Source organism: Eschscholzia californica, unplaced genomic scaffold (assembly GCF_041429995.1).
Source record: "Eschscholzia californica isolate CP2 unplaced genomic scaffold, dmEscCali1.0.p SCAF_1, whole genome shotgun sequence".
NCBI classification, from domain to species: Eukaryota; Viridiplantae; Streptophyta; class Magnoliopsida; order Ranunculales; family Papaveraceae; genus Eschscholzia; species Eschscholzia californica.
In genome coordinates this window covers 84300460-84312096 of record NW_028238198.1, presented here as the reverse complement: position 1 = coordinate 84312096, position 11637 = coordinate 84300460, and the positions used below count along the sequence as shown (strand labels likewise).

The following is an 11637-nucleotide window of genomic DNA, read 5'->3' as shown; positions in this document are numbered from 1 at the left end:
TAAGGCCATTTGCGAATTGATAAATTCAAACATATTAAACTTCGATTTAGGGTTTCAAATTCAATAGTTTTATTAGAAAATAGGCAAACATGGGGACTTTATTGTTAGGTGAAATCAAGAAGAAAGCATCAGGGTTTCTTCAAGAAAGATATAAAGATGTTAGGCTTGCTTTGACAGATGTTACTGAAGCAGAAATGTGAGTCGTTATATTTTGTTTAGGGGTGAGCAGGGTCAGGTTTTTTTCGGTTTTGGCTCGAGCTGAAGCCGAACCAATAAGTGGCGGTTTGACTAAATCTGCGAACGAAGTCAAGTCGATCATTCGGCCAGCCGAAATGGTTCGGCTTGGTTGATTTCGATTGTTTTTGTATTTCATCACCATTTAATAATGAGAAAATTTTTGATACAATTTTGTGACCTTTTTTTTTGCTTGTTCTTAAGATTGGCAGAAGAGGCAACAAATGGTGATCCATGGGGACCAGATGCTAGAATAATGACTAGAATAGCCGATGCATCATTTGACATCGACGATTACTGGAGGATTGTCGATGTCCTTCACAAGAGGTATGTCGTCTGAGAATATTCCTACATGGACAAAGAAAAATCTCGAGACCACCAATATAAAGTCTGGGGGTTTGAGTTCGATGTCCACAATTTTAATATGATACAGAGTTAGGTCTGGATGTGACATGCCTAAAAGTCACATATATTCTACTAACCACAACAAAACAACATGTGATATGCTTAAAGAACCCTAAACACTTAACTCTTCATTAACCAATATTAATCCCTACTAGTTACATGCATGCAGGTTATATTGTATTGATTGGAAAGAATGGAGGCAATCTTATAAGTCATTAGTCCTTCTTGATTTCTTACTTACTCATGGTCCTGAAGATTTTGCTCAAGAATTTCAATGTGATAAGGATGTCATTGACCAGCTCTCAACCTTCAAATATATCGACGAAAGAGGGTATTTTTTTTCCGAACTCTAAACCCTAAACTCATAAATTTACGAGACCCGAGATGCCTCAAATTTTAAATTTCAGAAACAAATATGACGTCAGTCTCAAACATGAAATCCTGATTCCGTCCCTGCATGTACGTATTGTAGATTCAATTGGGGAGCAAATATGGAAAAGAAATCAGAGAGAGTATTAAGACTCTTAAAAGGCGGCGAATTTCTAAAAGGGGCACGTTTGAAAGCACTCAAAGTCACAAAAGAAATCCAAGGTGGGTTTGGTAATAACTTAATGGAATCTCCATCTTCTTCTACTTCATCATCTTCTTGGAGTTCAAGTACTACTTCAAGAGCTTCATCTTTTGGTTCATATTCAAATACAAGTTCTATATTGAGTGAACCCGAAAAACTATGTAAGCAACATCAACCCACTAAACATTTCATGGAGAACTACTCAGAAGGAGGGTTACCTTCTGAGGAGAAACCCACTTCGTTTTCGATGAAAACTAATAATGGTGAACATCTATGGGATAGTCCTATTAAGGAGACAGGTTCACTCTTAGATTCTGGTGAAGAAGATGATCAAGAACAAATAGATGGTGCAGTTTTCTCAAGACCCTTTGGTTCGAATGGTATTTCATCAACATGTGATAATACAAAAGTTGTTTTCCGAAGCTTTTCAGATGTTGGAAAGGACATTAAGAAGAAGTTTTTTCGCCAATTTTCCACAAGATATTGATACAAATATACACTAGGGGAGTTTGGCGAGCTAACCCGTAAATCAGTACAGATATACTTTTATATTAGAGGTACTTCGCGAATGGATCATAAAATGTAGTGGTTTTGGGTCATGAAACTTTAAAAATGGTAAGGTTGATCGGGCTCCCAAAGATACAACAAAGATACACGATAACATAATTTTTCGGTTTTGTTAAGAACTTTTCTGTCAAATATAGAAATCTAGGGACTTCTGACACATAAATAAAGTTGTAATAGAAACTTTTATGCTTAAACTATATTGTTGAATAATTGATCACTCTTCTTTGATAAAATGTTGTTCATTGGTTCTGTCTCAAGCTCTATTGGGCTTGGCTATACAATCGCGTGTTCTTCTAAGCCGTGTGTGGCTTCAAATTGGAAACTTAGACATTCTCTAGGTTCATCACTTTGTCGAGGTTTCCAACAAAGGGTTCCTCTGTTTTTAGGGTTCTTGGTGAAGGACAAGAACACCTCTACCGTCGGCAGAGAGTGAGAGAGAGAAGACACAAAACTTGTAGGTTAGCAAGCAACAACATGCATACTTTTTATTCATTTTTTTTGTAATGTTAAAATATCGTTGTTAAAATCTTTTAAGCCATTATTGAAGCACAACTATTAGCCGTTAAAACGTAAATATAGGTCGTTAAAGTTGTTGAAACGCAAACATTCGACGTGAAGCACAAACATATATCAAAAAAGTTAATAACTTCAATTACCAAATCCTATCAAAATCAGGACACAATAAAAAACCTAACAACAAAATATTTCAAAATTACCCAAACAAAATATTCAAAACAACATCCATTAATTCCATAATGTACTTACTAGAAGCATAGTAAAAATATGTTATTTGAAGAACACAAAAGATGCCCTATTTTCTGGTCACCTATATTTCATGCAAACTCATAAAGCAAGCAAAACCCACCTTTAATCTGATACAGTTTCCTCAGAACTACCATCTTCATTATCATCATCATCATCTTCCAACTTAAGTTTCTTCAACTCATCCATAAGCTTCTCATAATTATCCATTTCTTCCTCCTCTGATTCACCTTCTTTTTCTTCTTCCCCCCCTTGAGCATTAACCATCATTATCTCTTTGCCTTTGTTCTTCATCTCTACTACTACTTGATCTTTCTTTGTTCCCTCCTCTCTTTTAAGTCCTAAATCTCTTATTTGCCGATTATGTTCTTCGTCTACTTTTCCTTTAAATACATTTAGGACCCCTTCCATGGCATTTTCGATATCATTTCCAAAGAGTCTCATATGATGAGGAGAAATTACCGGCCAATATTTTCTTTCGTTATTATTAACTTTAGCAGCAGTAGTAGCCGCAGCAGTAGTAGCAGCAGCAGCAGTAGTAGCCGCAGCAGTAGTAGCCGCAGCAGCAGTAGCAGCAGCAGCAGCAGTAGCAGCAGCAGCAGCAGCAGCAGCAGCAGCAGTAGTAGCAGCAGCAGCAGTAGCAGCAGCAGCAGTAGTAGTAGTAGTAGCAGCAGCAGTCGTAGCAGCAGCAGTAGAAGTAGCAGTAGTAGCAGCAGCAGTAGCGGTATCACCAGTTTCTTGGGAATGAACACGAATCACTATCGTCTCCCTAAGACGAATACGAATAGGATTTGTGCTACTAATGTTTTTTCTCCTCATTGATCGACGAAAACGAAGTTGATTAGGCATTTTGAGAGAGACAGAGAGGAAATGAGAGATGATAGAAATTGAACTTGTAAGGAAGAAGATTGTTGGGTGTTTAAATAGGGAAGTTAGTACCAATGAGTGAGTAATGATAAGGAGGCCCATATAGTTTTAAATAAGTTGGAAAAATCAACAAGACATAAATGTATGAAATAATCATTATTAATTACCATTTATAACAAATGAAATAATGATTTAATGAAATGTGCCAATATAACTTTGTTATTTAGCTCAAAAAGTTTAAGAGCTAATTTCCATTTAGCCCTCCAAATGTGATAACTTGTCCATTTTTTTTGCCCTAACTTTGACCAACTTCCATTTTGATGTTACAAGTGTTATCATAATCAAACAATTACTATAAATCAAGATTCTGTTTTTGTTTTTCAAATTCACATTCATTTATTGTATTTGAAATTTGAAAACTTTTTGCAAATTACCACAGCTACCCGATTGAAATCGGATAAAAACATTAATTTGGGTGACTAACCTTTACTGTTCTTGACTAAAACAAATGAAATTCAGAACTTGATCCACAAACCACAGTTGGCGATTACTTATTTTTGCCTTTCATAAAACTTCTAAACTGCATCCCACCACGCTCGGTCTGACACAAGTATATGACGGAGTTCTTCAGAAACAATTCGCAAAAAAAAAGGGCCAGATGAATTATCATTTGATGAGATTGGCTATGAAACAAGAGCAAAAATCTTCCTAGGGCAGTTTCTTAGGAAGCTTGTTCAAATAAAAGCCAAATAGGCTTTCCACGGCCGCTTCCATTTTCAGTGCTTCCTCTCATTAACACACCCAAGAAAAAAATTTCATAGATCATGTTGAGAGAGATGAATTGAATGTGTACCAAAAAGAAATGTCTAGAAGAAAGAATGCTGGGACATAAATTATGGTGAATGTATTTATCGACAATTTCATAATCTTCTTCGTATTAATATATACGGTAAGAGGTATTTAAAATGTTTGGATAAATCAGTACATATAGCAAAAGGGAAATTCCCCCATAACTAATAGAAGCAAACATTTTAATTTCACCATTTACTTCCTCTTCTCTGTGCCAATTGAAAGAAGCTCAAAGCTTCTAATAGGATCATCACGGGTAAGTCCCCTTGCGGAACGAGAGAGGGTTGTCGATCTAGACTCTAATCCAGGTTGAATCCTTTGTGTAGAGGAAAGGTAGTTGGCTCCTGAAGCTAACCGACTTGATCGACTGTCACTCGGTTCACCAGAAGAGGTAGGGCGACTGCTTGATGCAATTGCTCTCCTTGATGTGCTGCCATTCCTAGAAGCACTTCGAAGTTTCTCGGAATCAGGTACCTGACAAAAATATGGGGGCACCGGTATTAATTCGCCTACATGGTATTAGCAAACGCACATAGTAATAGCTAAAGCACCAGCACGACGACCTCTACTATCCCAACTCTACGTGGGTCTTGAACCACACCCAGTTTCCATTATGTGATGGACACCAAGATATCTCATATTACTTGGGTGGTATTTGTATTTTATGTGTCTGAAACTGACTCGCGTGAGTATGACTTGTCTGAATCTGACTCATCTGAGTATCACTTGATTTGTCAGGTGCACAATAGTCATTTTAGACAATGGGCTTTTAATCCAAGCTTACGTTATGTCAGATTCAAATGGACAGGAAACCATCCCGAGTCATACATTCTGACAACTCAAGCGCACAAGTCAGATAGAAACGAACATTCTAGTATCTGACTCGAGTAAATTCAGATCTCATGTCAGACAAAATGAAAATGAACACCTGCGCAATGATCTGAAGTTTTTCATTGGTACAAGACAAAGTACTAAGACTTTAGAAATCATTGGAGTCCAGCAAACAAAGGAACCAAGTTTCTAATACAGCAATAACTTACTATATCCTTTGCCATCAGGGAGTCCTCCACGTTCTTGTGCTTAGATTGATCAACACGTACACCAGAAGCTGAACCGTTTCTTCTAGCAAATGCGTCGACTGCGCCTGAAAACCTATCACGAATCTCTTGTCCCACTAAACCAAAATTTTAATTCACACGTCAACAATGAAAAGTTAATAAGAAAAAGAAATACAATATATTTTGTGAATAGGGGAGGGAAAAATACCTGAAGTCCTTTCTGGTCTTTCAGCAGCTTGACCTTGAGTTGTGCCTACTTTACCACTGGGCAGCTGAGAATAGACAGAGGAATAAGAAAGAGCATTTGAAGTTAACCAAACTAAGGGAAATTTTGAAAGCACTAACCCGTCTGGAATTGGCTCCTATCTGAGGGTACTTCAAGACGGTCCAGTCGAATACGTAATCAAACTGATAACCTGCAACAGTAACAGTGAAAAGATGAACTTATGACAAAGTTTTTGACAGGATTCTTAAGAAAACACTACGGAAGAGAAAACAAATACCCAACTTAGATGCACTTCTATAAGCAATTATTTGTTCCGTCATTACAATGTTAAAAGTACCATGGAGATTAGAACTTGGGAACATGAGATGAGAGTAAATAGTGGTCAAGTTCATTTTATAGATACTCATTACTCAGAACATCAAATTTAGGTTAACCAGAGTTCAGAAGACATCAGTTTCGGGGATTTACCTTCCCGAATAAATAGGTCTCGAAATAGCCTCTTCAGATATGAGTAATCTGGCTTATCTGCGAACCGCAGTGATCGACAATAGTGGAAATATGATAGAAACTCTGATGGATACGATTTGCAAAGTACCTGGTAAAAATAAATGTTTAGGTAGATTTTCGTAGCATCTACTATGTAATCAAATAAATTCCATAAGAAGATGAAGAAATGTAAAGGTCCTATATCATTGGATGTTAACATAACACGGGCATTTTGTAATTCTAAGCTTTCATAGTGCCTCATTATAGAGATTACATGTATTGATTGCTTACCTCTATGGGAGTTAGCATCTTCTTTTCACTAATTCTATCATATTTCTGCTTCTTATTACCAGCTCTTAACCCCTGCCATGGAAGGCTGAGAAAACCAACGAGAATAAAGTTAATCTCACAAATTAAATGATATAAGACACAGCAAAGGCCAAATAAATACCACTACAAAAAAATGTCAGAGTTAAGTATTCAGACCTCCCCCTTAGAAAATACATAAGCACATAACCAAGAGATTCCAGATCATCTCTTCTGCTTTGCTCTGTGAAGTGAGCAAACTTTAATTAAACAAAAGGATATTGGAGTATGTTAGAGTTTAGACAGCATGAGAGAAACATTCTAGTCAAACTAGTGATTGTTCACTGAGCTTACCAACTCCAAGATGAGTGTTAACACTGGCATAACGAGCAGTTCCAGTGAGGTTCTTATTTTCCCTGTACAAGATGACAAATTCGATCTGAAGTTAAAATCAAATTTCAATTTCCGTAAGCAAAAAGATGCCTCAAAACACAGTTGAAGAAGAAAATATGGCGTCAAATGTTGCGAAAATAACCGTTCCTATACCTAGCAATAGTTCAAGACAACAAGACATGTTGCATACGGGCACCAACAACAATAGGAAACATGATAAAAAATTGCTAGTATATACTTTACAGTAAATGGTGCACCTGTACGGTATGTGCTTATGAGTTTGAAGATCCCTATACTTCTTTGCAAGTCCATAGTCTATGATGTATACCTACAGAGAACAACATATCAGTAGCAGAAGATTGCATCCAAGAAAAGTATGCACGACTTTGCAGCTCAGAGTAGATAGAACCCAGTATCAAATTTCTGAACAGTCATATCGTATAAATTAAGAATCATACAGATAGTGCAAAATTATGGATTTTGAGAAATCTTCAAATCCCAGGCAAGGAACATAATACATTTGTGTTACCACCATTGAAGAGCGGAAATTTGGTTATTTCCACATCAAAAAACCCATAGGACAGAGATGGAGATGATGCGTCTTTTAACAAAAAAACTTGTGCACTCAGTTCCATTCCTATTCTATTCTGCCACCACCTAGCTCATCTTATACCGATCCTGACCAAGAAAGGGTATGAGTGTGACCCACCCTGACATACAGTTTTGATTTAATGTACTAAGTTTGCTCTAATTGTAAATCTGTGATATTTCCATGTAAAATCAGATTCACATCTTAAAGCCCTAAAATATCAACTAAATTTGGCTGCTAGCCTGCTAGGAACCTTAATTATAGTATACAAGTAGGAAAGTATAAGACGTAAAACAATAGGGGAAAACCTAAAGACGAACACTACAGTTAACATGAAAAAAGAAAACTAGCAGAATCATATGGTGAAATGGGTCAGATAAATAAAGAAAGAACCAAAGCACGGAATACTGGATTTAGATCTAAATGCAGTACATTTGGATTGCATGTACTAAAATAAGAGCAGATACCTGATTCGCACGACGTCCTAAACCCATTAAGAAGTTGTCAGGTTTGATGTCACGGTGAAGAAAACCCCTAGAGTGCATGTACTCAACTCTGTTAATCTGAACCCAAAGAATAATAGGAAAAGAACAGAAGATACAGTCAGAAAGGGGAATTGGGGGCAACTACAATCACAATTTAGAGATTGGACAACATGCATTAAACTCATAATTTATAGACTGAACTGAATGAATTTACATATACTCACTAACTGATCTGCAAGCATCAATACTGTTTTCAATGTGAATTTCCTACTGCAGTAGTTGAACAAATCTTCCAAGCTAGGTCCAAGGAGGTCAATGACCATGCAGTTATGCTCAGTCTCGACGCCATACCACTTCAGATGGGGAATTCCCGCTTAAATAAGAAACAAACTCATCATATTCAATGGCTAACTCATTAAATAAACCACCAATTTCATCTATTACAAGTAATAATACCAAATGCATCTTTTCTTTACATAAATACGTTCCTACTTTACCGTTTTAACTATTAAAGGCGACCGTCAAAGAAGTAAAAAAACAAAAAAAATAGAATAGAAACTCACTTCCTCCTTGAAGGAGCATATACAATTTGGACTCATAGTGGAGCTGAGGGTGCTTGGTCTTCACAGGTTCCTGTGAAGATTACAAAGAAAAATCAGAAAAAGCGGCTCATTGAGAATTTTTTTTCTAGTCCTAAACGAAATATATGCACAAAGCAATCGAAGAAAGTAAAGACAGATAAATTCTTAAATGAATTTTTGTATGCAATAGTTGGTTTTCAAATGCATCAATCTCCCATTATCATATCATAACTTTCAAGAACTAAATATATAAGTACTATCAATCTACAATCTAATGGGCATGCTATTCAATGAGCCCTGCTCCCTAAGCTAAGGGGGTTCCTCTCCGATAAGCAAGGAAACGAAATAATCTCAATTTTAAGACAATCCGGTCCGATGGCTGTTCTCCACTAACCACGAGGATATAGGGGCTCGGTACTCGGTAGTAAGGGCAGCTTCTCTTTAAGCGAAGCAATTGCTCTCGGCTAAGGGGTAAGTGTTTCATTCTTCGTGCATGGCGGGATTTATTTATAAAAAAAGGGGGAAAACACTTACCAACTTAATGGCTACCTCCTCTCCACTTTGAATATTCACACCTGCAGAAACATAAACCCCAAACAACAACAACTAATCAGGAAAAAAAACAATTTTTAGAGAGAGAAAGAGAGAGAGGAATGATTCTGCATACCTAGATAAAGCTCACCAAAAGATCCACTCCCAATCTTCCTTCCAAGTTTGAACTTTCCCCCAATTACACTTTCCATGATCTTATCTATTTCCAGATAAAATTGAATAACTCTCAATTGTGTTTAATAAACGTATATGATTCCACCTTCTCTTAACTCAGATTTTCCAACCAAATTCCTTCTCCCAAAATATAAATAACACAGCTTCTTCTCAAATATTAATTCTTCAAATCAATGGAATTCACCTCCAAATAAAAACCCTAAGAGAATTGGTTTCTTAATCAACACTTGACGCCCATCTAATCACAAGTTACATGCTCTCCGAATAACCATAAACCAAAACAAACCTCTACCTACCGACAACAAATATGAACCCTAGTTTTAAATAATAAAAAAAACCCAATTAAGAGGAAAAATGCTATTAAAACTCGACTGGATAAAAAACTAATCAGTAATCAAATAATTCTATAACAATATCGTAAAGAAATTCACGATATTATCGCACCCAAAGCATCAAACTAGCTGAAATTTTGTAGGTAAGATGAGAAGGAGAAATGGGTGTGTTTTGGGATCTAATAGGGTGAAGAAAAGAATTGAAAAGGTTTAATCTTGACGGTATGGAAATTAGGGTTAGGGATCTTTTGGACGAAGAAAGAAGAAGAAATAAGGATTGGATTAGAACAGCTGGTGGAGATGAAAGATTTCTTTCCTTTTTCTTTTCTTTTCTTTCCTCTTCTTTTTCCACCTCCTTTTTCCTCTTCTTTTTCGTGTCCTTTTCTTTGAGCACCACAAGCAAGCCCTAAATTTATTTGCAGTAATTAACTTGTTTAGTTCTCTGTAATTTACCTTTCTTTTAAGTACCATTATTAGTTCTTTATATTGTTTGTTGGTCTTTATTAGATGCTATGATAAGAATAAGAAACACATTTTTAACATGTCCACTAGTTTTTTTTGTTGAATAGACATATCCACATTACTATCATTCAATACAAAGATTCAATAAATATGTCTAAACACGTGCATCATTATACATCAGAACAATATGTGGCGCAAGTGGTCGGCCACGTATTGTCAACTCATAATTGAGAACTAGTAATGAGAACTATAGAAACCTACATGGCTTCTGTGCCAGTTGTGAAACTATGCACAAACAATACAAAGTGATGTCTCTAATTTTAAGTGGTTCATCTAGTGTGCATTTTGCAATGTTACAGTTTTCGCACTGAGTGTTGATGAAGTCAATGAAAAACGAAAACAATATAAAATGATGTCTGTAGCTTTAAATGGTTCATCTGGTGTGAGTTTTGCAATGTTACAGTTTCGACATTGACTGTTTCTAAAGTCAATGAAAAGAGAAAACAATACCAAATGATGTCCTATCAAGAAGTATTCTTCTCATTTTTTTTTTTTTTTTGTCAAGGACTTCTCTTCTTTTTTTGTTAAAAAGTATTCTTCTCTTCTATCCTAACAGAAATAAAAGGTATTCTTCTCCCCTAAACGTGGGAGTATTTTATTGAGGAGGAATTTGGGGGACTTCAGAAATAGCATCCTTCTTCGAAATAGGTTCTCTCCTCTAGCTCTGGCTTAGTAGCTCAGGTCGGACAATGCCTTTAATTCTACTTTTTCTCGTTAGAAATCGGATATGATTTAATCAAACTCTTGAAAGCCGCATATCTAACAGGGACAGGTAGAAAACTAATGATCCATTAATGAATTGTAGAGATCTAGTCTAATCCATTGAGTAAAAAACGGAGTGAATCAACTCCGACCGTATAGGGGGAAAACATGTTAATGGATCCCATTGTTCGTCCCCCTGGATTAGATCAAATTCCTTGAACTAGTCGGTGAAGTTATTCCTTCATCATCCTGCAAATAGATTTTGAAAGACATGAATGGAAATAGATTTTGACAACTAACTTTTTTTTATAACTAAGATAGATAATGAAGAACAAACTACTAGATGGTTTGTGGCGAACTCCCTCGTTACCTTGGGTGAACACCGAGTAATGTCTCTCTCAAGTAATGTCTACCCTACGTCCCTACCCTAAGAGAAACTAATATTTATATATATATATATCTATTATATAAAACAGAAGGGAAAACGATGACTGGGACAAACATCCTTATTTAATTATGCATATTGTCTAGAAGCCCTTCTCAAAATTTAAAATATAGTCCTTCGTAGAAATAAAGTTACCTATTTAAAAAACAATAATCCTTTCCTTCTTAGAAACAAAAATTCTAATTTAAGAAAAAAAGAAACAAAATAAATTTCAAGGGTTTAAAAAGGAAATTAAAATCTCTTTCTCTCAATAAAATAATAACTAATCTAAGAGAAAATAAACAAAAAAATAGCTAATAAAAACCTCTCTCTCTCTCTCAATAATATAATAACTAATTTAAGAGAAAATAAACAAAAAATTAATACAAAAAAATAATAACTAATAAAAACCTCTCTCTCTCAATAAAATATAACAATAAATTTCGTAACATTTGATTGATACAAGTGTCCGTGCCCTAGGGCACGGGATATACCCTAGTATATATATATATGTAATACTATACCCTTCTAATATTTAATATGAAGTTGAAA

General features: G+C 35.7%; 2 protein-coding genes across 2 annotated transcripts; one reads left to right on the top strand and one right to left on the bottom strand.

The window, feature by feature from the left end:
• Positions 1 to 4: 4 nt before the first annotated feature.
• LOC147570258 (ENTH/VHS family protein) lies at positions 5 to 2010 on the top strand. The gene is made up of 4 exons (XM_086656835.1): positions 5 to 196; positions 439 to 561; positions 809 to 970; positions 1112 to 2010. Exons 1-4 carry the CDS (start codon positions 90 to 92, stop codon positions 1695 to 1697), a joined length of 978 nt encoding a protein of 325 aa, XP_086512961.1. The 5' UTR covers positions 5 to 89; the 3' UTR covers positions 1698 to 2010.
• Positions 2011 to 4313: 2303 nt separating this feature from the next.
• On the bottom strand, positions 4314 to 10619 carry LOC147570257 (casein kinase 1-like protein 10). The gene is made up of 14 exons (XM_086656834.1): positions 9047 to 10619; positions 8914 to 8954; positions 8362 to 8431; positions 8023 to 8171; positions 7781 to 7876; positions 6982 to 7052; positions 6686 to 6747; positions 6512 to 6575; positions 6317 to 6401; positions 6008 to 6134; positions 5659 to 5729; positions 5522 to 5585; positions 5296 to 5429; positions 4314 to 4729 (listed from the first exon to the last, which is right to left on the bottom strand). Exons 1-14 carry the CDS (start codon positions 9120 to 9122, stop codon positions 4451 to 4453), a joined length of 1389 nt encoding a protein of 462 aa, XP_086512960.1. The 5' UTR covers positions 9123 to 10619; the 3' UTR covers positions 4314 to 4450.
• Positions 10620 to 11637: the final 1018 nt, after the last annotated feature.